Genomic DNA, 27,760 nt, shown 5'->3' with positions numbered 1-27,760 from the left:
GAGTAGGCACTCGTCCGTGCACCCGACGCTCTACCGGGTCCTGAGCGTCGTCGTCCGGGGAAGCGAGCTCGATGTCGAGAGCCCTCGCCATCTTAACGACATGTTCGGTGAAGGACCGGACGTCGTCCGACGGAGAAGACGGCTCGGGATTATGCATCCTCTGAGGTGAGGCCGACACCGAGAGGACGTCCGCATCAGATGGTGCTTCAGACGGAAGCAAAGGCTCTTCGTCGGAGTTCAAGTTGGAGGAGAGGGGATCCATCACCCTGACTTGGGATCTCGGACGGGCTGGGATGAGGTCAGTCGAGGATCGTGAGCGCCCACGACAGATACGGTCAGGACCAATCTGGACGAGGTCCCGTGGTCCGCAGGATGGGGGTTCAGCCTGGTGAACTCCTTCATCGTTCTGTCCTCCGAAATCGACAAATAATACCGGCCAGATTGCGTGTCGAGGAACAGGTCCGGTATTCCATGCCTGCGGGGCTGGTCGTTGTCGATCCCAGAGTGGGAAGGCGACCGGTGTTCCGGCGAGAGGGGAAGAGCGGTGTCTTCCGTTCCGTGGACAAAGTCCATGGTGGGCTGAGGCGGTGGCGTGTCCGGTACCGGAGTCCGCCGACCCTCCGGCGTAGGCTCCGGATCGCGTGGGGCTGCCGAAGTGGAAGCGCGGGCCTGTTTAGAAGGGGAATGCTTCTTGTCCTTCGTCTTCGGTGGGTCGGTGGTGGGCCGATCCTTGGAAGACTTGGACTTCTTCGGGGCAGGATCATGACCCGACTTGTCGTGGTGCCTCTTCTTCCCAGGCCTGGGGACCTCCTCCGCTGGGAAGAAAGGATTATCCGGGAGGTCTAGGAGGACAGCAGCCGCTGCCGATGAGGAAGGTCTTGGAGACCTTGCCCCTCCCGAAGGCACAGCCAGCTCTTTAGGCTTCGGAGCGTGGCGAGATGCCTTGGATGTCTTGGACGACGAAGGCGAGGTGAGATGGACCTCCGACTCGGTAGCCTTCTTAGAATGCGAGCCCTCCGATCTCCTCGTCGGTTTGGAGGCCGACTCGGTACCCTCAGTCCCCGAAGAGTTGTGGGGGCGCTTGGAGGGTTCGTCAGTGGCGCTGGGCGGTTTCGAGCCACGGGCCACATCGGAGGTGGTGGAAGGAATTGTCCCGGCCGGGACACACACCACGCTGGGAACGGCGGCCCTCCCAGATGTCACACTGGACACACTGGCCCGAGAAGTTGAAGCAGGGGCACGGAAGGCGGGACAGAGGACGACCGCGAACCTCCCTCTTGTACCTTGCCGAGGGCAATCGCAGAAGTGAGCCGGGACTCACGGTTTTTCCGGGCCTGAGACGAGAGGGATCTGCAGAGCAGGCAGGCCTTGGTGTCATGATTCTTGCCGAGGCACAACAGGCAGGAGGAGTGCGGGTCCTGGACGGGCACCTTGCCCCCACAAATGTCACACTTCTTGAAGGGTGCAGGCATTTTCAAAGTCGTCAAAGCCAGAGGAGAATCCGTAAACGAGGTCAACAGTCCAAAGATCGAAGTTACCAGGGGCGGGAGACAAAGAATGGTCAAGAGTACAGTCCGAGGTCAAAAAACGAAAGTGATTCCAAGCAAGCGAAGCAAGCGAAAGTTCCCTGAAGCAGCTAGCGCGGCGGAAAAAAGGAACTGGGGAAAAGAGCAGGAAGGCAGGGGCCTTATAACGGGTGGGCGGAGTTACCGCCAAAAAGTTTCAATATGTTGCAGAGTAAACTCTGCCCAGTGATTCCAGTAGGTTCCGAGCAGCACTGCGCAGGCGCAGTGAAACCCATTTGTATGATTCGCAGAGACCACGAAGAAGAAGTCATAAAACTGTATATAAGCTTTCAAGTTCTCTACAGACTTTCAAAAGGGTGAATGGTGTAAAGTTTTAGTGGATATAGGAAGAAATAAAAAAATGAAAAATCTGGCGAATGTAATGGTCATTATATTGGTCTGCAATTAGACTAACTCCCAAGATGAAGATTGATGATTGTGTAAAGATTTGAGTGCGTAAAGATGATTGCGCAAAGATTTGAGTTTACACATGTTAAATGAAGTACAGAACTCATCATTCACCTAAATAATTATTTCTCTTAGAGAATGTTACAAACTGTTATCATGTGATTTTGTAAACATGGTATTTTCTTGCTAGCCTACTGGAATAAGTGAGATGAGCTCGGGAACAACTTGGAGAGGGGTCTGAATGGACAAAATGCAGCAAGATGAACAATACTTTACCATGCTCAATGCTGTTCTTTTGATCTAGAATTCTTTTCCTTTCAGAAACACTGAGGGGCAAGAGAGAGCGTCTTTAAATATGTGTAATTAACCGCTAAATGTCCCTGCCCTCTGGTATGTCTCCTTTCAGAGGCAGTAAGTTTTATAGAATGAAAGATTCCTGGCACAAGTAACACAAGCCCAGGGTGATCTACCTGAATGGGTCCTACCGACATCAGCAGGTTTTTCAGTTGGACATCCGTGGTTGATGAAGAAAGCCCTTCAACTGACACAACACAGGGCTGAGGTTTGCACTCTACCACTCGCAGATTCTGTTTGTTTGGCATCAAGCGTCCTCGGCCCATCTGGCCTGCCAGGCCTCTGCCTCTCCCGTGAGGAATGACCTGCCAACAACAAAAGTAAGCTATGTTTTTTGATTTACTCACTTCCACTTAACTGAACCTGACAGATTAACGCTGAAGTTAGTAATTCACTTAGAAGGAGATGATGAAAGCAGGAGCTGATTAAAAGGTGTCATGTTGCTGTTGGCAACATTTTAAAGGCCTGCACATTAGCTCATTTGTTGGACTGACAGCCAAACATCTCTCAGGCACGCTGCATGTTATAAATGGGGAAACACAGGGAAATTCCAACCTAACAAGGATTTCATCCCTAGGGGAAAGCAACAGCCTCAGAAGCGTAATGTATAAAGAGGTTTAGTTGTGCCTAAAACCGAGACTTGCCAAAACAGTATTACTTGGTGCCCTGTGCTCTTAATGTCCAGCTGTACAATCAAACCACAATGAAGCTAGAATGTGAGAAACTAGTGAGTGATTGGAACCCAAGTGCAAGCCTGAAGGCAGGGAACCGTCTGACTAAAAGATTGTATGTATAGCGCTGTGTAAATTTACAGTGCTTTATAAATAAAGGTTAATAATAATAATAATTCCGAGTCTTGTACAGTGGGCCCTTGGTATCTGCTGAGGTTCGGTTCCAGGAGCCCCTGTAGATGCCAAAATCCATGGATGTTCAAGTCTCATTAAATACAATGGATAGTAAAATGGCTTCCCATATATAAAAAGGCAAAATTAAGCTTTGCTTTTTGAAATTTATATTTTTTAAAAATATTTTCATTGGATGCTTGAATCCATGGATAAAGAATCCATGGATATGGAGGATCAACTGTAGTCAGAAAGGCAAGTGTTCCAATTCTGAGAAGGGTATTACTGCGATTCTATGGTTCTATGTAAAAAATGGCAACACATTGTTATGGGATGGCAGAATAGAGGAGTCGATGATCCCAAGCTTCTCTCTCAACTACCACAATGAACATGTATTATTGTGCATTATCTCCTATCATGCAGATATGAATGTGACAAGTGTCCCTAAGCCTAGTTTTGCATAAAAATGACAAGCTTCTAAAATTACAAATATGTGTCACACTACCATAAGTAGCAGTCTCCTTCTGATATCAGTTGGATTTTAAAAAAAAAAAAAACACAGACATACAGAGCCTGATTAACCATGGAACATTATTTCTGGCCACTTCATCAAGACAAGCAGATAATCTGAATGTATACCTTTTTTGCCTGATGTATCCCAGGGATGTTTTTCAGCCCAGGTGGAAATGCAGCATGAATCTGTGCCAGCTGGTGCAGATGAGGCTGGTGAGGCTGCTGCACTGTTCCCTTTGTCAATGTGACCTTCCGTACTGGCTGATGCCTCTGATCTGGAAGTTGCTGGAGCCGGTGGGGAAGCCCTTCCGAATGAGAAAAGCCAACATTCTCACCACCCTATGGGAAAAGCAACAGCACACAGTTCAAGACCTGCATACTGCCATACTTGGTTCTTCTAATAGCTACCAAGAGCCTGTATATAGCATTAATACCATTCATCATTCAACTCAAAATGAAACCCCACTTGACTCTAGGATCCAATACAGGAAAAGAGATTGTGCGTAAACATTAGGTAGAACTTCCTGACAGTAAGAGCTGTTCAATAGTGGAATACGCTGCCTTGGAGTGTGATGGCGTCTACTTCTTTGGAGGTTTTTAAGCAGAGGTTTGGATGACCCTCTTTCTGGAGTGTTCTGATTGTGCCTTTCTGCATAGAAAGGGGTTGAATTGGATGGCCCTTGTGGTTTCTTTCAACTCTGTGATTCCATAATTTTATGAGCAGCATTAAGGTCTGGTCAGAAAGAGTAATCAGCCCAAAGTTTCCCAGCATGTTTCATGAAACACTGGGGACTTGAGCCTCGATTTCCCAACCCCTGTCCACCACTCTAACCACTGCACCACCACATTGCTTCTCTCATTATGCAATACACATATTTTTTCTCAACATGACAGCAGGTAATTCTGAAAAAAAAAATCCGTAAGTCAAGTCCTGCTGGATGAACCTTTCTAACAAACTGCTTGACAGGAACACTATTCTGTTTTCTGCAAACACTTTTTAAAGCGCAAATATTGTGGTTTCCTACTTGTCAATCGGGAAGAAAGGATATTGACTGTGACATTGACTATCTCATCACTGCAGACAATAGAACAATCAACAGTAATTATCACATTCAAGTCAATTTTAATACATTTAAAGTTTTTTAAAACAGAAATATAAATTTAATAATAAAGTATGAGTGGGGGATACTGTATTTGTAAGTAATGAAATTAATCATTCCAAATGCTCATTATGTAAGTATGGTGGTTTAATTTGTTAATGATGATTGGGAGAAATTTTGTTAACAGTGAAATTTAAATCTAAAAAACAACAATATATTTTAATCAATTTCAGGTTTTTTTTTATTAAAAAACTGAAAATGTTGGCTAAGCTCCTCCCCTAACCTGGGGAGCCCTGGTGGCGCAGTGGTTAAATGCCTGTACTGCAGCCATTCACTCAAAACCACAAGGTTGCGAGTTCAAGACCAGCAAAAGGGCCCAAGCTCGACTCAGGCTTGCATCCTTCCGAGGTCGCTAAAATGAGTACCCAGATTGTTGGGGGCAAATTAGCTTACTTGCTGTTCACCGCTATGATCTTTGGAATAGCGGTATATAAATAAAACAACAACAACAACAAAAAACTTGCCCCTTGATCATGTGTCCCCTGCCTCAAGCACCCATGTGTAAACTAAAATGTGCCAAAGTGGCATCATGGACACTGCTCACCCATGATGGAGACATTTCTAAAACCTATGATAATATGACTGCACACATTTAACACTGATGTTGGACTGATACTCATTAGAACCAAACATTTATAAAAGACATTGCCTTATGAAAGACTTTTTGCCTTGTGCAATCTCCCTATTGTGACACTGCCATTAAACACTTTAAGGATGTGATAGCAGAACAGTCAGAGCAGTTCAGCACTCATCTGTTAATGGAGCAACTCTATGAGATGACTTATTAACTGACTTAATGCATGAGATCTGTTCTGGTAAATGTGCCAGAGCCTTAAACTTAATAAAGCATAACTTACAGCCTTGGTTAGTACTTTGATGGGAGTCTGATACAAATAACAGGTGCTATGGGCTATATTTCGAAGGAAGGAAATGGCAAAACCACTTCTGAGTACTCCCTGCATAAGAAAACTCTATGAAATTCATCAGGTCATCGTAAGTCAAAAGGAGACGCAAAGGGCCAGTCATATGCACTTAATAATAAATAATAAATAAAATAAATAATATAAATTAAAATCAATATGTTTCATATACCCTGTAAGATGTTAATCTCTGTCATAGGCTAAATGACAAATAAAGATTAGAATTACATGTGTAGAATAATAATAATAATAATAATAATAATAATAATAATTTATATTCCGCTTTTTCACAAAGGAATCAAAGTGGATTCCAACAGTATAAATAAAACATCAAACAATTAAAAATTACAATTTAAAAACCCCAAAACCTGACCCCTCCCCCCAATCATAATCATAAAAACAGTGATCAACCCCTAAAAAAAGATTAAACATCAAAACCTTTAAAACTGTCCAGTATGACTACACTATGAATATGATTCATTGAGACAGTAAATCTTAAATAGGAAGAACTCTGGTCACAGCAAATGTTGAACTGTTGTTCTTCAAATACCAAATCTCCCCCCCCCTTCATTTTAAAATGTGGAGAATGATGAATCAAGAAGCAACAAAGTTGCAATCCATTATTATGCTAATTATATTTTATCACTAGTAATTTGTACTAAAGAACCTAATCCTTACTTATTTTCAATGATGCATAAGCTAAAGATGTTGCACTCAAATGTAAAGCGGGACAACCTATTTATGTGATATTTGAGCTTCTACTTCTTCCTTTTAAGTTATGTGAGAGGTTTAATGGTTAAAAAGGTAAGGCACTGAAAAACAAAGAATGGAACCCAACTACTTCCAGTTTATTATTCATTTGTATAAATATAACCTTATCACTACAGAAAATCTTAAAGGCCTTGCAGTAGTCAAAAAGAAAGTTACTTGTTTTAATAAGTAAGATCTAAGAAGGAGTGCCAGAATTGTGAATGTCCTGACAGTTTCACAATGAAGATGAAGTTTGTTTGCCACCAATATTAGCTGGACAAATTTATTTATAACTAATGCTTCGAGGATGTCCTGATAAAAAACCCTACCCCTTTGATACTGTCATGAGCTTCTTGCAATTTGACAGATCAAATCTTATTTTAATTCTTAAAACCCCATGAATGAGTGATATCACCAATGTGCATTCTGTAGTGAGCAAATTGATTAATCCCTTTCTATAGAAATCTCAACTCTTGATTACACCGATCAGACGTTAAGCAGCATTATTCCAGAGTGACAACACTTGACAAATTCCCCAACCATCTCTCTCAGCCTTTGTGGCCCTGCTAGCTTGTATTAACCCTGATGAAAAATTAATTTTCCTTATCTTCGACTAAACCCCAAAATCCAAATCCGCCAAACTGGCAACTCTTTCTGTAAAGGTATTATGAAAACCTCCAAAAGATTAATTGCATGTCTTCAGGTGACATTAATTTAATTTCTATACTCATGACAGACATTTGATACTCCGTACTGAGAGGACAGATAACATTGTCAGGATACACAGAAGGACAGCGGTGGAGTGTCCCAGGGCAGCCTCTTATGAATTCTCCTTTTGATAAGGCCATACTTCACTGTCATTGGTACTGTTACTGATCTTGCAACCCATAGACCTCAATGCACAGGTTTCTATTAACGACGACAATGCTGTGTTTATCCATGTAATCTTTTCTAAAGCTAATTCTAAAAAAAAAATTCACCCAACAGCGAGGGGGATGTGCACACTGGATAAAACATTTAAAGGAAATAAACTTGATTTGATCCGTGAAGTGTCACATTGCAGGAACACAAGCTACTTGGGCCATTCTATATTGCAAAGATGAATAATAATTTAAACAGAATGCAAGGTTTATGCCAAAAGGACTCTAACAACCTCTAGTACTATCATGCCCTTTTAAAACAAAATGCGACCTAAGAACTGTTCAGGAAGTTGTCCTTTTCTCAATAGCCTTTCCTTTTAACCAACAACCTTTTCTTGCAACAAGCATGGCCACATACTTCAAAACCTATTTTTGTACAAGTGCACCCAACATCATTGTCTACCAGTGAGTAGGTCTATAAGTAACTACAGTACTGGGAAATGACAGAATAGTCCATCCAATTGGACATGCCCTTAAACATTCCATTAAAAATACAGAGTAAAAGAAAGGAATAGACAATCAATGTACAATGTGGGATAGAAGTTGCCCTTTCCTATGACTGCATTTAACACTGAAATTATTTCAACTCCTATTGCTCACCCAATTAACCATACAGCCAGTGAAACATTCAAAGTATACACAACCAATCAATATTGGAAAAAAATCAAGATTAAGAAACAGAAGGGACACCCCACCACACACCAAATGGTTAGAGGGAGATTCACAACAAAGTTTCACATGAAATTGTTCCATGATATTCAGCATTTTAAAATATAATCTCAAGTAAAAAAAAAAAACTCCCCTTTACCTAAACAGATGTTATACAGACTTATTTACACATATGAAGGACACTCATTAATTTGAATGAATTTCTGTTTTATTTTGTATTTTATTTTGTTAATACTCTTAGAACATGATTTTGGAGGAAAGCCATGAATTCCAGGTTTCCTGGAGCCTGCCGATCTCCCGGTTGGAGAGATTCACAAATCAACTTTCCCATATTACCATAGTAACAGGAAAAGACACAGCAACATGTCTTTCTTTCCCGCATTTTCCAATAATGTTTGATTTAGTCCTCAGTGTAATAAGCATGTTTGTTAAGTCTTTATGGTTTGAGAGACACCATGTGCTTGTCATGGAGCACCACAGACAAAGCCTGCAGATTCTCAGTTCTCTTACAAAAATGCATAAAGATGCTGGAAAGGCATTTTTGAATAAAAGAAGTGTCTTGGTGATTTCTACTAGTTCACCCAAACTTTTCCTGTAACTTCTGAAGGACAGGCATTCATTTGAAAACATCACCTTCAAATGTTACAAATAGACACTATTGACTTAATTTAAGCAATAATGCCCCCTAAAACTAGTCTCTAACTGGCAATTTAATGGGTAGGTGGATGGGGACTCATACAGCAAAGTCTTGGCTGTCCTGAAGAAGGGCAATAAATACAGTAACTTTGTTTTCCTGCAAGATTTTTAATGTGTGCTGGGACTATGTATGGAAAGGCTCCTAAAGTGTGTTGTTCCAGGAAAATCATAAACATCTTCATTGAAATTCAACTATTGGTTGAAAGCTAGCAGGGACTACCATTTTGAAATGTTTTGTATGGCTTCAGATGGAAAAAAACTAATGGGCGGTGATGATGATGAAGTGTACATCCTCTCTACTATCCCTCAGTCCTACTGTCTCCAATATATAACTTTTATGAAGCAGCATGATGAGGCATTTCAAAAATCTAGCAATTTGTATTATGCATTTTTAAAAATGAAGTTAGCATCCTGCTGTTACTTCCAGGATCCAAGCAACATTTCTACGCATCATTACAGTGATGAAAATGCGTAGCAAAGTCGGGAAACCAGCGGTCACATTTTTACACAAATTTTAATAGGCTGTTTCTCATAAACCCTAACTTGGCATTCAACACACTGAAGTACTTCCTTGCAAAGTGCAATAAATTCAGTTGCTAAATGTAGTATAAGAGAGATTGAAACTACATCCTAGGGTCCCATACCTTGGATCCATAATACATGCATCTTCTTCTGTCATCTCTCCCACATTGTCCCTCACATCTTCCTCACCTTCTCCCAGTATAGAATAGAATTTGAAGATATAGCCATGTTAGTCTGTAGAATCAGTATGCAGAGAGATCTTATAGCACCTTTGAGACTAACTGAAAGAAAGAAGTTGGCAACATGAGCTTTCGTAGACTTAAGTCTACTTAAATCACAGACTTAAGGCTACTCCAAATGTATCTGAGGAAGTAGAATTAAGTTTACAAAAGCTCATGTCGCCAACTCCTTTCTTTCAGTTAGTTTCAAAGACATACAAGATCTCTCTACATACAAGTATAGTCAGTGATAGAGATGGGTACCTGGAACTTCATACTGGCAAGTCTACCAGTATTCTGAGATGTTCTCCAGCTGGGCATAGGATACTCCTTTCTTGTTATGAAGAAAACACTGCTATATTTTGAGAGACTGGGAATTTCCACGAGGTCTGCACAATCATCTGGGCTACTGAGTAACCAGGAATGATGGGAAGTTGAATCCAACGTAATTTGGAAAGCCATAGGTTTCCCACTCCTTCTTTTAAAGGGTTAACTGGCCAACTTGAAGGACCACCTCCACACATACCAGCTTGCCTTCACTTCTACATCAGCAACACAGGTCCTACTCATTCCTCACTCCTGGGAGCAGCCAGGCTAGCAGGCAGGAGAGAGAGGAGCTTTTCTATACCAAATGGTTCCAGCAGGTTCACCACCATGAAGGCTTAGGAGAAAAGCCCTAAAAATCCACTTGTTGCTCCTGAATTCAGTTTTACTGAACTACAAATGGCATGGGTGAACTGTTTATTAGATTCTTTCTGGATGGGATGTTTTGTTTTACCCTGGGCTACTGTTAATTACAACATTTGTTTACTAGACTTCATTTTATCTTGGACATCACTGTGAGAGGATGTAAAACATTTTAAATAAATAGCCGATGAGTGTTCTACAAGTGTGTAAGTGTATCCATTCCCTTGTTTGTTTGTTTTTTGTAAAGGAGGAATTGTTCTTTTCCCTTTGGGGGGGGGGGGCAAAATTAGTTGTTCTTCCAGTTGCTACTCATTTACTTACACAGTGCCATCTGTGTCCTCAGTACTATGCAGAGACAAAAAGAACTGCTCTAATCAGCTTACAGTGTCAAATACCACACAAGGGAAACAAAAATCAAAAGGAGGAGCAGGCAGTACTAAGTAAGGAAGCAATAAGTAACTGTTGCAGAAGATGGATACTTGGAATATTTCACAGATGCTTCATAGAAAAGGTGAGTTTAGAGGAGGAATTTGTAGGAAATAAGAAAGCTGGAATAATTCAGGTGTACCAGGAGGCATTCAGGGCTGCAAAGGAAAGTCTTTTGAGGGACAGGAGACCTTCAGAGCATGGTAGTCCCAAGAAGTGAAGATAATGGGTAGGGATATAACTTACAAACATCAGAGAGACAAACAATTTGGGCTGGGTTTATGTAATTTATATTTATATTATCAGAGATTAAAAAGTACCAGGCACAGCACTGTTGTGAGTAGCAAACATGAGGAAGATGAGAGGTAATTAAAATATATATATTGTATATATTATTTTGCATTATGTATTTTGTCTTCTATTGATAGTCAGCTGACTAATCCGTAAAATTTGTTGTTGTTACAAAACATATAGTTGAGACTGAAATAAATAAGCTAAATTCTCATTCTCATTACCACTATTTGCTTTGAATTGGCAGGACTCTATCAGCAAGCATAGCCCTAGCCTCCCACTATGCGATCCCACTAAATTTACACCATCCAACAGACTGATTTCACAGGAGTACCTGAAGGAGTACAATATGGAATTTGAGGGGTATTAGAATACCGGATGCTGACAGTTTTAGCTTTTACTTAAAATGATTTTACTCCTGATGGGTTCAATGTGCTTGAAAGTGTGCAGGCAATATCTGCTGAAACCTCTGAAGCCGGATGGAAATTCAAGTAATTGCAGAGACAGGGGTGCCCTCCCTTAACAAAATGAACTTTATGAGCAATAATACGATTTCAATATACACAGTAAGAGATGCAGAAGTGTTCCATTGGCAAAATGTTCTAGAGTTGTAGAATTAATCTTTTATTGGCTCAGAATTTAGTTTAATGGGTCTAGGGATTTTTACAGCATACCTAGTCAACTGTAAATTTGGAACTGTGTAAGAAGAGTTTTTTATTTATGTAATTCCAATACTGATTTATATTTATAACAATCTCCACAGTCGTTTTCTGTGCTTAGCCTAGAAATATTTAGGGAACACTTCAGAAATAAAGATCTGTATTCAAAATAACTGCTGCCTTCTGTATAAATAGAATTGATGTTATGATCTAAGAGATCACAATAAAAGGGCTATCAAATACAAATTATTTAAACATTTTTATTGCATGTGATGAGCAATACAGATGGAAAAACAAATCAAAACTATACAATAATCAAGGCTTGCAGAATAGCCTGTATCAAGTGAAATGGACACACTTCTGGAATAGCTCATTTTGAGAGAGCAATGCTTGCTACCCAACTGCAGCAAACATCTCTTGTCCCATGCCTCCACATCTTCCATGCGTTTCACCTATTATACAATACTAGTAACTCATGCAGATTGGAATTAAAAAAACAAAATTATTGTGGCAACTGTTGCTTCAGCCTTTGCAGGCACCGTGGCTACCAATAGATCCAATAATTGCATTAAACAAAGCAGATTTTCCATATACAAAAGACCCACTAGTGCAGTTCTCCACAGAGACAAAGAGTTGTGTTCTTGGTCCATTATTTGCATTTTCAGATGGCAAAGGACTAGATATGTCACTCTGAGCAAGGGAGTCGAGTCTTTGGCTAAGGAGAAATCACCCAACAACAACATAAGATGGTTGAATAACACAGTTAATATTAAAGCATTATATAATCCCAAACAGTCAATGGGTAACATCCAACAGGTGCAGCTTCCTTACCAAAAAGGCACATGGGGTATCCTCTACAAACCCTGCTTCATCAGACCCCAGCATGCTGGCTCACACAAAACTCCATTTATACAGTGATTGCAGAACTTATTACTTCCTATTTTAACAATGAATGTGCAGAAAATGAAATATGGCAAGGCTAACCCACATGTTAACCATGCCACTTCAGAAATAAAGATCTGTATTCAAAATAACTGCTGCCTTCTGTTCATATGGCAATTTAAACTTGACTCTGAGTACCAATATATGTATGACACATAATCTCTTTTTATTTGTTACAACTGTAATGAGGTAATCAACTTCAAAAACATGCTTCTCAGTCAAATCCTTCAGCTGCTACCCGCAGTGAACAGAGACAATTGCTTTGCCAAAACTAGTGTTATACATTTAAGGAACAGAGCAATATGCAATTTCCACTTGTGTGTTTTAGTTAATGGTTGCAGTCTGCCTAATTCAGAGGTGGCAGCCTTTTTTCTATTGAGGACTACATTTCCTGTCAAGGAGTGGAAACAGCTGAAAGATAATGATGGACAGGGCCACATCTTCTCCCCATTTCCTTCCTACTTAGTGGGCTGTGGGGAAAGGAAATAAATTGCTGTTTGGAGGCTCTGACCTTGCACTTGCAGAGGGTTTTGGAGATCAGACTAAGGTCTATAGGTAGCCCTACAGAGTGCATGCTGAACATTAATGGTCTAATTCAAGGAGTGGCAAGTAATTTGAGAATGGCATAGAAGCACACCTTGGTGAGATTAGCCCAAAAACATTTGGCTTCTCCGTATCTATATTTTCCTCTTGCTGTGTCCATTTAATAATGGATTCTTTCTTGATGTGTCGCCAGAAATGCTTCCTTTTCCATGTGTCATACTTCAATGCAACTAAAATAGGGATGCTATTTCCATACTTTGAAGGTGCAGAGCATATAGATTAGATCTTCAGTGGCAATGTTGTCTGAAAGCCACTAAAGTTTAAAGTATCCTACTAAGCCAAAGGTGGGCAAGCTTTGGATTTAAGGGAACAGTTTCCTGTTCCAAGGACACAGCCCCTCAATGGGAAAAGAAACAATACATCTGAAAATGGCAGGAAGTGAACAATAATGATCATAACTAATGTTCTTAATAAGAAGAACTGGTAATCAATATACTCCGCATTTACAGATGTCTTCAAAAACAATGCATTTTTTGAAGAGATGTCACAGGGTCAGAGGGATGAGTAAGGATCCTTCCTAGCATTGCTACTCCCAATATTATCCTCTTAATGGTGTCGGTATTTGGGGATGGGGGAAACTGAAAGAGGATTGTGGCAGGTAGCACCTTCTTGGATGCCTTTATCTGCTCTCAGAAGGGTGGAGTGAACCCTGACAAGGATAAAACAGTCTATAGCTTTCCATATTCCTCACTTGGCTTCTACCTGCAAAGCATCAGGCGGAAGGACGAATCTGGGTATGGGTTGGAGAAATTATAATCTTGCCAGCTGTACTCTGACAGCTGGTTCATGACAATGGAGACACTGTCATCATGCACCAGCTATCAGAATACAGCCAGTGGCAACCGTCCTTATTGTGTTTACCCACTGCCTTCCCAGCTTTTTTTTTTGGGGGGGGGAGGAGAGAAATAGGTGACTCTAGGGTAGAGGGAATTGTCGTTGAGTCTATTCAAATCCTGTGGGGGAGGGGGGATGAGAAAGTAGCTTGAGGATGTTTCTCCTTGTTGGGGGTTGGATACTCAAAAAGATTCATTTCTAGGTGTTTTTTTCCCCTCCCTCCAGTATTTGAATATTTGTTCCATAGTTGCCTGATTTCCTTGGAAGATAGGCATAATAAAAGTGTAATATTTATGATTGCACTGATGAGTCTAAGGCCTGTTACAGACTGCCAAAATAAAGCTGCTTCGGGTCTCTTTGAAGGTATGCGATTTAAATTATGCATGGGTCCTAAGAGTCCGGAGGTCACGCCAAAGCCACACTCCATTCCTAAGCACTGGAGGGCAGCTTTGGTGCAGCTTCCGGATTCTTAGGATGCATGCATCATTTAAACAGCATACCTCCAAAGAGACACAAAGCAGCTTTATTTTGGCAGTCTGTAACAGGCCTAAAACTGGTAGACAATTATTGCCTGTAAATCCCATCCCACCAAAGGCTGTAAAGGAGGAAGATGTCAAAAATAAAAATTACAGTTGTCATGGAGCCCTAAATGCCTTTACTACAGCCACTCAGTCAAATCCATAAGGTTGCGAGTTCAATACCAGCGAAGCTCAACTCAGGCTTGTATCCTTCCGAGGTTGCTAAAATGAGTACTCAGATTGTTGGGGGGCAGTTAGCATACACTTGTAAACCGCTTAGGGAGTGCTTAAGTGCACTGATAAGCGGTATAGAACTGTACTTGCTATTGCTATGATGAAAAGGCTGTGGAAAAACATAAACGCAGCTGAAAGATAGAAGGGTCATACAACAAAAACAGATGGAAAGAAGATGCACAGGCCATGAGACTGAGTATAGGAATGTTGAATAAGTGGGCATCCAGAAAGTAGGGAAACTGGGACATTGCTCCAATTTATCAGGACCTCTACAGGACTATACAGTAAGTGGAACTCAAGCTAGTAGGAGATAACTCATTTCATTAGATTCAAAGGGACAGATTGCAAACCTACACAAGTACAATGGGATGATAAGACTGCGACACTACATCAGACTGCAAATGGGAAATATTATTGCTGAATGCTTCTTCCCATAAAAACTACTTCTTGTACATATAATAGAACATATTCTAGAGGAAAGTATCCTGGCTCAATTATCCCAGTATTAACTTTCCACACATGCTTCCTACCATAAAAGCAAAGTAAGAATGATTCCACATTCACAATCTGAAATAGTTTTGTCTACTCTACCACCTTAGGACATTAATTCTAACCTCATGTGAAGACCTAGCCTTAGTCTCTTGAATTAACTGAAATGGGGAGAGGAAAACAGCATCTGTCAGTGCCCTAGGTATGAAAGCTTAGAGAAGAAAAGGTAGAGATGGCAAGGAGATTGTGTAAGGAGCATGAGGGCAAAAAATGAAGCTAAGCAGAATGGGAGAAGGGACTAAATAGCCTAAAAGCACCAGATCATGTGTGATCTTGGAAGTTAAGCAGATTCACCAATGGTTAATGTTTGGACGGGAGACTGTCAATGAATACTTGGTCTTGTAGGCTACATTTCAGAGGAAAGAACTGCCAAAACCACCTCTGAGTATTTTCTGCCTAAGAACATCCTATGAGATTCATGGAGTTGCTCTATGTCAGCAAGCGACTTAAAAGCATACACACACACAAGGAACAGGCGACTGTTGCCCATCTAAGAGGAATCATAAGTCTAAGCAAGTAAGTTATGTGGAATAGATATTTTAAATGTTTTAATACTCAGCTAAAAATGCAGCAACAGGGTTATTAGTCCAGTACTAAAGGGGAAAAGTTATGCCAAAATCAGCACCAAATAAATAAATCCAATATGAATCAGGTACAAAATATAGTTAAAGCTTAGCTGCAGACCAACAGGGACTGCTCCAGAAAGTGAAAAAAGACAGAAGACTAACAAAGAGTTCATTCCCTGCTAAATAATACCATTTTCACTTTGCACCCAAGAAGGTAAGGAGAAAACACTCATTTTGCCTTTCCCTGTTAAGGAGACTTTCACTGACAGGACCATACTGAAGATTTATCCAAATCCTGTAAACAACACTGTGGACAAAGAAGTCCTTAAGCAGACAAAAGGAATAGGCCTGAAACACATATAGCAAATAAAACAGAAGCCTGATAAAAACAGCAAGACAATCATTCAGCAAAGGACCCAAACTCCCAATGCTCACTCCTCTAAAGAACTTTCTGTCCTAAACAAAGACTTCCTACCAAGAACACATTTGCAGCTGAAAAGACAAAAGACCTGAGGCAGAGCAAATTAAGAGCAGTTATTTTTCAAATCAATAGATGGTGTGACAATGGAAATGATCACCACTGCTTCTAAAATTCTCTCCATGCCATGTCTATACTTGAGGCTGACAGTGTCCATCATATGCTGGACAAAGCATGGTAGGATATTTCTAATGCACTTTTTGTTACAGTATTTAACCATGCACCAAAAAAAGCTGAAGTAAAGCAAAGCCCTGCAATGCTCCCAGTAAAAACCAGTTAAGATGTTTCTCCCCGGCAAATATAACCAGCTGTTTACTGTACCATAATATTAGAAATGTGTTGCCAGAGCTTGGTGTCAGAAAAGTCACCCTAGAAATTTTTGTGACACCGATTCATGACATACAATAGTTCTACTCTGAATAGTAGCATATTCTAATTTTCCTGAGCTCTAATGGATACAGTTATAATTATATTTATTTTATGCTTACTAAAATATGTGCATAAATATACATTTATAATATATGCAAACTTCATACAGGTATTTCTGTATATCAGGTTTTGCCACCTATACTTTAAAAAAGGAGAGGCTTGATTAAAATTATTTTTAGAATGTATTTAAAGGGTAGAAACCATTAAAAATATTTTAATCTCATAAAAGGTTTAGTTAAAATGCATAGAAGCAACAGATCTGTTTAAGAGATCAACACCCTACCTGGATCAGCTTATTCAGACCTAAGACCTAAGCTTAATCCTAGGATATCTGCAGAACTGCAGCCTGGCCCTTACAGCTCAGGTTGATCCAACCACTTTCTTTTCAAACCAACACACCCACAAGCAATGCTGTTAGAACCCAAAGAGATTTCATGTTCCTACCGAGCTCCTTGCCATTTTATCTTCTATAGGGAAGAGAGGACAAAGAACAAAGAGTAGGTACCAGTTTAGAAGAAAAGAGAATGTGAGTAGGAATCGTTCTCTAAAAATGGCACTTTTAAAATTATTACACTCTTAAAATTATTTGGAAGTTTTTAAAATGTCAGTCCAATGAAACACTGCAGACCTGTGCAAAATTACTGTAAAAAAATATACATGTAAGCAAAACTGAACAGTATTGTGCTAAACCTTAACAGTGCACACTACAATGGTCCCAGAATGCAGTGGGGAAGAGTTTCTCCAATTTCAGCATTTCTGCTCAAAATGTTCAAAGCATCTTGTAGACCACTGTCTCACTGATCAGCAGGCCTGCCAGTCCATATTACCCACTGCATGTTTCCTTCCGTGCCCCTCCATGTTGGCAAAATGATTTTACACTTGTAAAAAACAACTATCCTTGACAGTTGTGTAAAGGCTTTTTGAAATCCTGCATATAATAAAGCAACATACCAGTGCATCCAACTGTCACACTTGACAGTCTGCTTGTAGAGCTCCAATGTAAGTATGTGCCTTCTGTGAAAAAAGTACAGTGGTGCCTCGGGTTACGAATTTAATTCGTTCTGCGGCCGCTTTCGTAACCCGAAAAGCCTTCGTAAGCCGAAAACCCATAGGCGCTAATGGGGAAAAAAGCCGCGGCTCCATTTAAAATAGCGCCGGAGTTTTTTCGTAACCCGAAACAATAAATCCCTATGGGATTTTTTCGTATCCTGAAAAATTCGTAACCTGGGTATTTCGTATCCCGAGGTACCACTGTACTATGAATCAGCCCTAAATAATACATTTATTTAGTGTGAATTGACTATTATAGAATGCCCTTCTAGTGAACAAGATAGTTGTATGATTACTTGGCTCCAGTTCACATACCTGAAGACAACTAACATAAAGACTGCATTATCAAGCAAATGTTGCAATGTGTTTTCAAGTGTCTAATATGCAGCAGCAGCACAACTGGGTTGAAAAAAAATTCCAACAATTCCAGCATCATAATTTTTCTCAGCATATTGCAAAAAAAAATAAACAAAACAGCATAATCACTTCAAATTCTGAACATTTGCAGGAAGTGCTACATAACTGCAAGATCAACCTACTGTTTAGACAGAGCATGATATAGCTGATCCCAAAAAGTTTAGGTTTTGATGGACCACTCAAAATGTTGGAACAAAGAATAGATGCATGCTTCAAAGGGGATTGAACCTGAGACACTCAACAGAAGACTCAAAACATGCAGAAGGATTTGAATTTTTCACTCACATGGAGCTTTGACAAACTTATATCTCAGGACTATCAACAATGGCCAAACAGTGTCCCTTGCTGTCAATAATTTCCCTTTTCTCTGTGGTAGAATTCAAAGATCTAGCCGTGTTAGTCTGTAAAATCAGTATGTAAAGAAATATTGTAGCACATTTGAAACTACCGTATTTTCCTGCATACAAGACGACTTTTTAGCCCAGGAAAATCTTCCCCAAAGTGGGGGGTCGTCTTGTGCGCAGGAAAAAAAAAGCCAAGCCTGCCGGTGGGTCCTAAAGAGAGCCTGCAGCGGCAAGCCTTCTCCTGAAGGCAAAGGAGCCCCACGGTGCGTCCCTTCCCTTCCCTTCCTCCCCTTTCTTCTTTCATCTCCTTCTTTCCTTCCTTCACCCTTTCCTTTCCTTCCTACCTTTCCTTTCCTCCCTTCTTCCTTCCCTTCCCAGGTTTCTCTCTCTTTCTCCACCACTTCCTTCCTTCCCTCCCTTTCTTTTCCCTTCCTTCCTTCTCTCCCTCCCTCCTTCCCTTTTTCTTCCTTTTCTTCTCTTCCTTCCTTCCTTGCTCCCTCCCCTCCCCTCCCTTCCCATCCTGTCCTCCTTTTCCCGGGCGGTGGCATTCCTCTCTGGGGAGGGACAGCAGGAGGTCTTTCTACCTTCCCTCCTGTGGCTCAGTCCTTCCCAAGAGAAGGAGCAGAGGGTTTCCCACCCTCTGCCTCTGCCTCTGCCTCTCCTTCTCCTCTTCCCTTCCTTTGCGTAGGATGGAGCCTTGTTGGGGGAAAGAAAGAGCTCCGGAGTCAGTTGGGAAGCAAGGACCCACTTTTTGTTGCCAGGCAAAAACACACTGCAGCAATAATCCAATCTGAGACTGCTTTAACTGCTCTGGCTCATTGCTAGGGAATTCTGGGAAATGTAGTTTTGTGAGAGATTGAGCCTTCTCTATCAGAGAGCTCTGGTGCCACAATAAACTCCAGTTCCCAGGATTCCCTAGCACTGGGCCAGGGCAGTTAAAGTCCTCTCAAACTGGACTATTGCTGCCCTGTGTTTTGGACCTTTGTTTCTTTTCTTTGGCTAACTGGAGAGAAAAAGAAAAACAACTCTTGGCGCGCAGAGAAACCAGCCAGGCTGCTCCTTAGGAGTCTGGCTGGAGGCTTTCTTTCTTTCTCTTTCTTTCTCAGATGCCTCTCATGCTGTATCTACACCGTAGAAGTAGAATGTTTCATCCACACAGAAGCATAGGATTTGTAGCTTTTATAACGCCTATATAATTTATAAAACTACAAATCCTAGGATTCCAATAGGAGCCACTTGAACTGCCACAGCTCCATCCATACTGGGATTTGTAGTTTGGAGCAGCAGCGCCCCCCCCCCCAATTCTTTGGGCAGAGAAGGCAAAAGACCTTATAAAACTACAAATACTAGGGTTCCAATAGGATGGAGCAGCGGCTCTTAAAGTGGCGTCAAACTGCATTAATTCTACATTGCAGATGCACCAAGAGGAAGGGCGAGAGGAATTGTCGAGGCGGGTGAAATAATGTTGTGTATGCTGTTATTTCAAAAGTGGAACACACTCCTTCCTCGGAGTGTACTGGAGTCTCCTTCTTTGGAGGTCTTTAAGCAGAGGCTGGATGGCCATCTGTCAGGGATGCTTTGATTGTGATTTCCTGCATGGCAGAAGAAGGGGGTTGGACTGGATGGCCCTTGGGGTCTCTTCAAACTCTAGGGACATTATCAGAAGGCCAAGCCAGCTGGTTGAGTCCTAAAGAGAGCTTGCAGCTCCCCTGACTCAGGAAAAGGCAGCCAGCTAGCTGGGGCCTTCTTCTTTCTCCTCCTCTTCCCCTTCTTCTTTTTCTTCCCCTCTTCCTCTTCTTCTTTCTCCTCCTCCTCCTCTTCTTTTTCTCCTCCTCTACTTTTTCTTCCCCTCTTACTCTTATTCTTTCTCCACCTCCTCCTCTTCTTCCCCTCTTCCTCTTCTTCTTTCCCTCTTCCTCCTGTTTTTAATCCTCTTTTTCCTATTTTTCTTCTTCTTTCTCCTCCTTTTCTTCTTTCTCCTTCTTTTTTCTCCTCCCCCTCTTTCTCCTCTGCCGCTGCTGCTACTGTTATTGTGTGCCTTCAGCTCCTTTCTGACTTATCGTGGAAGAGAGGGGTGGTCTTATACAGTGAGTATATCCCAAACACTCTATTTTAAGTTGTAAAGTTGGGGGTCGTCTTATACGCCTGGTCATCTTATATGCCGGAATATACGGTAACAAAAAAAGGAGTTGGCAGCCACTGAAGTCTACAGAAACCCATGCTGTCAACTCCTTTCTTTCAAAGGTGCTCCAAGATCAATTTACATACTTTTTTCTGTGCAGCATGCCGAACAAGATGTCGAACATGGTTTACGGGGGGGGGGGGGTGGACAAAATATGCATCTTGGTCTGAGTTTTTATGCTTGTTTTCCATTTTCTGTTCTTTAGAATTGGGCTGCAACATTTCACTATGGAAAGGAAAAGGCAGTTTCCAAGATAAATTCCCTTCCCCTCATCTGGAAGTTTAGATGAAGGTACAGAAATTCTCTCTGGAATTTTACAGTATTATGCAAGTCTAATTATTGCAATTTAATCAATATCTGTAACAATTTTAAGTTAGCTACCCAATGTTACTTGACTGCAGTTTTTTAAAAAACACATCTTTTTCACAGTCAACAGAGGGGCTGGTAATGGATGACAGGAGCTTTCCATTCCTCTTTTACCAACTCAGTCACACAACAGCAGGTAACATTTCTTTTCCACTTAAAAATAACTGGCCTCTGCCATCTTGTTTACCAACCTGTCTGGCTTTTACATGCAGGAAGAGGTTTTGGCACTTGGATGTCCAGCATAGTACACAGTAAAAGGAAGGAAGGATAGATATGTGCCCTTGCTGACATCCTTTTTAATTGCTGTGTAGTGCATGCAAGTTTGGAAGAATGGGTTCAGATTACTCAGTACTCTTGCCATCATGTCTACTAGGTTCCTGTGCAGAATGTATAGGGAGCAAAACTCCTTATTAGATAGGAGCACATGAAACTGACTTATACAGACTGGCAGCAATGGCTCTCCAGAGTTTCAAGTTGAATTCTTATCTAGCCCTACCTGGAAATCCCCATTGGTCTCCTACCCAAATATTATGCTGGTATAACCCGCCATAGCTTCCAGAATCAGACAATACTGTGTTTTCAAGGTGGCATGCTGCATGTCGAGCACAGCATAGATTGCTCTTTCCTACTGCTGTCTCTTTGTTGTGTTTAAATGCTAGATGAACAGGAAGTTTTCTAGTTGCAATTCTAGCACAGAAATGCAGGTTGCTGGGGGAGAAAAGGAATAGCCCTTTGCTGCCAATCTTCTCTGTTGATATAACAAATGCATAGGAAAAAGTACCTCCTGAATATGCATTACAGAAATGCAGAAAGCTGACCAAGGAAGGAAGTGCTACAGGACTTTATGCTAGCATGGTATAGTGGCTTGAGTGTTGCACTACTACTCTGAAGAGCTGGGTTCAAATCCCCGCTTGGCTGTGGAAATCCACTTGGTGGCCTCAGGCTCAGAGTAATGCAAAGGCAAACCCCCTTTAAACAAACCTTGTCAAGAAAACCCTGTCTTAGGTTCATTGTAGGGTTGCCTTAAATCAGATATGCCTTGAAGGTATAGAACAACAACAACAAATAGCCCACTTTGTTTCTAATTCCAAGAATGCAGCAGACTTCTGGAAGAACTGCCAGGCACTCCAGGCAGGACCCTGACTCACTTTAGGGGGTACCTCTGGCAACCAAGGATGTAGTTAAGAACCAACCTGCATACCTCTGCTTCAATGAAGGTTTAAAATCTTTTGCTTTGGAAGTGTCTTGCATTAGGCTACAATAATATCTGAATTTTTAAGGTGAGAATGAAAATGTAACTATTATTAATGTTGAATAAAATCACTTGTCAATATAATTGTAAACCAAAAAGATTCCTAAAGGGAATCATCAGAGAAATAGTGCTATCCCATACTCTAAGACAGGAAATTCTGGCCTTGATCCAAAGCAACTGTGTGTGGGAAGGCTAGAACCATGCACACAGCTAGAGCTCTCTTTGAAGTTCTGCCACACAGGCCCACACTGCCAAGAAGGCATGCCAATCTGCAACTTAAATAGCAACTTGCCTCTTTAACAGTGGGAAATGTTGCAGCAAAAATTGTTCTGAAGAAAGATCTGATTTCAAGCAGTTGCCTCTGCTGTTCATAAAGCCTCTCTGTGTCTCATTCTCCATACAGTAAATATTGTTCAAATACCTGTCCAGTCTTTCCACAAAAGTTTCCAAGGAAGGAGATTCTACAGCCTGTCTCGATTTTTTTACTCTCAAAATTAAGCTCTATTTAATTTGAAACTACAGTACCTCCCGGTATGTTGAACTACTTTCTCATTCTGAGGCCTACTCCTTTGACCAAAATTGTGGGGAAAAGTGGGAAAGGACGACCATTATTTTTGAGAGAAAGGATCACACACAAAATTTTAAATTATCTAGCTAACTTCCTAATTTCTTTGCACTGCAGTTCCTTTCTTGCAATAAAAAGAGAATATGACAATTAGAAAGTATTTCAGGGACTAAAGTCCAATTCCATGGAAGTGGGGAAATCTTTAGTGAATAATCAGAAATACCTGCCTTAAAGATCTCCCACAGAGTATTTTTATAACAAGATTTTAAAAACCCTATTTTAACCCAAAGGCTATTTAGCATTAACTTGCCCAAGAGAAGGATAGGATCCATGCTTGCTGTGAAAACAATCCCAATGGAGAGACTGACTGTTTACACACAGTGTGATGTATATATTCAGCTATATCATTCCTTGTCTGTATCAATGCCCTTTCTCTTCACCCTCTAATATTGTCAATATGAATAATGGATTGAAAGTTGTTTGCTAACATACAAAACAGAACATGACTACTACCAACTTGAGTAGCAGGGAGGGTGAAGTGGAAAACGCTTAGTGTGAAGCCTTCCTACACTGTTCAATGTGTTGCAATATCCTCAAACTTAGATATTTCTTTACACTGAACAGTTAACCTCTTTTTCACTTGCTATTTCTATCCTTAGAAGTCTAGGTGGCAATAATGATCATTTGATTTTCAGCTTAAACCTATCTCCTCATTCTGTTTTCAAGAGGAATGACTGCCCCTCATTTTAAGCAATTCAACCAAGTTTCTCTTTTTTTCTATCTACAATAGATAAATACAGCTCTTACTGCGTTCCTCATGAATATCCTGTATAAACTGAATACTTTTGATTATTCACTACTTAGAATTATGCATCACTTTCTGGCCTACGTATAATTTGTTATTTTCCTCTGAATAGGAACTATTTTCAATTTTAATTTAATGTAAATTTTAATTTAGTATTTTTCATAAGTATGTTATCCCAAAATATTCTCTAACCCTCATGTTATGTTTTATGCCCAAGTGAGCTGAGATATACAACATCCTTGTGCTAAACTGTCCTTTCTAGCCTTTCTTCCTTTAGGAGAAGATTTTGATTCTGGATGTAACCGTACAATATTCGTGCTTGGTCTGTCATCCAGTACAACCTTCAGTTCCTTTTCGGACTGTACCTAAATCTGAAATGTTTTCCATTCAGATACAAAGCTGGATCAAGGAATGGAATATTTCTATACCATACAACATTTGTGGCCTGACTGTTGCTTGTGTTTCCCATGTCAACTTATGGTATACTACCATAGGTTCAAGGAGACCCATTGGGATTTCAGTGTTGTAAAAGGTACACATATTTCATGGGTGGGACTGATTACAGCAAAACAGCTGAGGATATCACTGTTCCAATTGAAAATTACTAGAGAAATATCTGAAAGGTTAATTTTGCTAAGCCTATTCTTTTCAATATCACCATCCCTGAGCTTTTGCCAATGACACCAATAGGACAGAGGCAGACCACAAACAAACCACATGAAAACAACAGACAGACAAGCCTGGTAACTTACCCCTCCTGACAATTTAATCACCCTGACTTTGGTGCCGACATGGGGCCCATCTCCACTACCACTGTTTGCCCGTTGCATGACAGTTCTTTTCACCCCAGGCTTCAGTTCCTGAGGTTGGCCTTGTACCGATGCCACCCGAGCAATTTGAGAGGGGTTCATGTGCACTCCACCAGACTTTGTTTGCACCCCTTTATATGGGGGCAGGAGCTCATTTTCAGGCATTGTCCTAGTCTGTCTCAGCTGCTTCACAGTTTTTATTTGCTGTCCTTGAAACTGTGCATTATCTCCAGCTTGCAGAATATTGGTGGGCTTAGGCTGGACAGCAGGTGAATTGGGAACTACTGGGTCTTGTTTTTTAACCATCAGCCTGTATTTCACATTTTGGCGGGGTGGTGCACCAGGAAGGGGAAGCAGTGGGTTTCCATTGGTGGGTGACTGTGATGTGGTCTCCTCCTCCTGCTGTTGTGTCAGAGAACACTGCTGCTGCTGGGCCAGCCTTTCAAGCAACTCTCTTTTTCGAGCCCCAGCCTGAAGTTGCCGCCTGAGCTCCTTTTGTTTAAGGATCTCTTCCCTGAGACGTTTCTGCTCCTCTATCTTCAAGCGGTAGAGTCTGGTTTCTTCATCTTCATCGGGAAACTGCAGAATAGCAAAAGGAACAAGTTACAGGAATAGTACCCAGATTTGTCAAAACTCCTATTACTTCTTAAGTGGAGAGACTATAATGGCAGGCTCTCTCCAAGGAGCCTTTTAAATTAACTGAGCAATGATGCCCCTGCTTTTAATGATACAGCTACCAACAAAAAATTATTAGCTGTTAATTAGCTGAGCTGGGAAGACTCAAAGAATACATGTCTCTACTTTGGATTTTAGAAAAATAGAAAATCAAAATGCTGAAACTGAGGCTGTCTAAAATGGAGCTCATTCAAAAGTTGCTGAAACCAATTAAACTATTAATATAATTGAAGATCTCAAAATATTGTTTAAAATGGAAACAGTAACAATACAGAGGCAGCCCAGTGTCACACAGGTTTTATCTTGCTCTTTTCTGACAAACTAACAAAAGGTAGGGTAGTAAATGACCTGAAAGGCCCTGATTAGAACTATTGATTTTTCTTACAGAATTTTCAGCCTGATCTGAAACTCATTTGTCACACAATAATTGGTTATAATGAACAGCACAAGTCAATCTCTCTGACCTTGAACTCATGCACTCTCTTCAGAATTAAAATGTTGCCAAATGCTGTGTTGGAATATTAATAGTATATCAGGAATGGCTTTAATATTCCAGCCTTCAGCTTTTCTGAAAAGTAGTATGCCCTTTGTGTGTCAAATAACCTTTCCAGAGGGCCTAAAACTCTGGCAGAAAAATGCCTCCTTATAAGTAAACTAAGGGAAATCAAGAACATAAAAAACATGCTTCCAAGGGTTCCTTCTGTGCTAGTAACCTTCAACAGGATACACATTTTAATAGGTAATACAAAAGATATCCATTATACAGTTTTGATTTCTTCTGCAAGCAACCAGTTCCATGAAGATGAATTCCACCACTGCTTTACTAAATGTATCTAAAAGGAACAATTTTGTAAAGATTTTTCTAAAGAATGATTGGTCATGTTCTTCCTCTACTAAACATAATCCATAAGCGATAAAATGAAAGGCACTATAGCAGGATTGGGAAACATGCACGGATCCAGATACTACTGGTTTGCAACTCCTACCACCTATTGCCAATGGCAGGAGATTTACCCCAGTTCTCACAATCCACCTTCATACAGTGGCCTTTTCCAACCTGGTGCAACTTCCAGCTGTACTGGACTAAAACTCCAGTACCATCCTCAGACAGCATAGACATGCTGGCTGGGGATGATGGGAGCTGCAGCCCAGCATATCTGGTGGACATGCCTGGAGAAAAGAAGGTTGAGAGGTGATATGATAGCCCTGTTTAAATATTTGAAGGGATGTCATATTGAGGAGGGAGTAAGCTTGTTTTCTGCTGCTCCAGATAGTAGGACCCGGAACAATGGATGCAAGCTACAGGAAAGGAGATTCCACCTCAACATTAGGAGGAACTTTCTGACAGTAAGGGCTATTCGACAGTGGAATACACTCCCTCGGAATGTAGTGGAGTCTCCCTCCTTGGAAGTCTTTAAACAGAGGCTGGATGGCCATCTGTCGGGGATGCTTTGATTGAGATTTCCTGCATGGCAGAATGGGGTTGACTGGATGGCCCTTCTGGTCTCTTCCAACTCTATAATTCTATGAGGGTGGAGAATACTGGGGTAGAATCATCACTTCCATCCCTAAAGTTCTTGCATGGAAATCTTCTATATATTGTATTTGTGCTTGTTTAATCCAGAAGACCAATTTTTATCAATTTTTTAATTGTATGTACAGTGCTGTGTAAATTTACAGTGCTATATAAATAAAGTTTAATAATAACAATAAAGACTGGTAGTCGCGGATTGCCATCAATTGCATAAAGGTGCAACTAGGTATATGAATTTGATTTTGGATTTGAAATTGAACTTAAACATAAATTTAGGTTTTAGATTTGTACTTGTTTTTAAGTATGGATTGGAAATTGTTTGACATAAGGTTTGCTTTAAAATTGGTAATTAAGTGAGATATAAGTGTTTCAACTTGAAATGTTTTAATGTAGTAATGGCTCAAGGAAAATGTGTTTGGGTTGTTTGTTTGGGTTTTTTTTTTTTTTTGCCTTTTTGTATATTTGTGTTTTTTAATGATATAGTTTTATTGGATACTTTGATTATGAACAACATATTTCTAAATAGCTGTTTTAATGTAACAACTATAGTATTTTACAGAAGGGGGGGGGGATTTAAAAAAAAATCCCTATTCCCCAATCCCTCCCATAAAGTACCCCAGGAAGAAATATCAATTCTCTGTGATAGAAACTGATTCTGGTCCCAACTTTGTTTCAGAACCTGTAGTGTGAAGTTCCTTTTTAATTTCCTACCATATATGGCTATTTATCGTGTCCCTCTTCCCTTCCTTTCCTTTGTTCTTCCACTTATTTTCTCTTTCTCCTGTACTTTCTTTCACTATGCACCATTCTCCTTTCCATAAGCCAAGGGCTAATAACTTCCAGAGATCCAGGGCCATTTCTAAGCCCTGCTACACCTATTATTGTTGTTGTTGTTGTTTCCAAACATCATGACTCTAAGGCCTGTTACAGACAGGCCAAAATAAAGCTGCTTCGAGTCACTTTGGAGGTATGGTATTTCAATGATGCATGAGTCCTAAGAGTCCAAAA

General features: G+C 40.7%; 1 protein-coding gene across 10 annotated transcripts in view; it reads right to left on the bottom strand.

Annotated features, from left to right (window-relative positions):
* Positions 1-27,760, bottom strand: part of RBM33 (RNA binding motif protein 33) — a 125,015-nt gene that overhangs the window by 26,510 nt on the left and 70,745 nt on the right. For 4 of the 10 annotated variants that reach the window (XR_006104806.1, XM_042477068.1, XM_042477070.1 and 1 more), the window contains exons 15-17: positions 24,487-25,122; positions 3,809-4,021; positions 2,444-2,632 (exon numbers count right to left, since the gene is read on the bottom strand). Coding sequence is in view for 6 of the 10 variants with exons in the window: in XM_042477068.1 (XP_042333002.1) it covers positions 2,444-2,632; positions 3,809-4,021; positions 24,487-25,122 (1,038 nt within the window). In the remaining 4 variants the exon portion in view is untranslated. Of the gene's footprint in view, positions 1-2,443; positions 2,635-3,808; positions 4,022-11,846; positions 12,316-24,486; positions 25,123-27,760 lie in introns of those variants that run through there. The other 6 variants (XR_006104807.1, XR_006104808.1, XM_042477067.1 and 3 more) reach the window with 4 other exon arrangements.

Source organism: Sceloporus undulatus, chromosome 6 (assembly GCF_019175285.1).
Source record: "Sceloporus undulatus isolate JIND9_A2432 ecotype Alabama chromosome 6, SceUnd_v1.1, whole genome shotgun sequence".
Classification (NCBI taxonomy): domain Eukaryota; kingdom Metazoa; phylum Chordata; class Lepidosauria; order Squamata; family Phrynosomatidae; genus Sceloporus; species Sceloporus undulatus.
The sequence above is the reverse complement of the archived record's forward strand: the minus strand, read 5'-3'. Positions and strand labels throughout refer to the sequence as shown.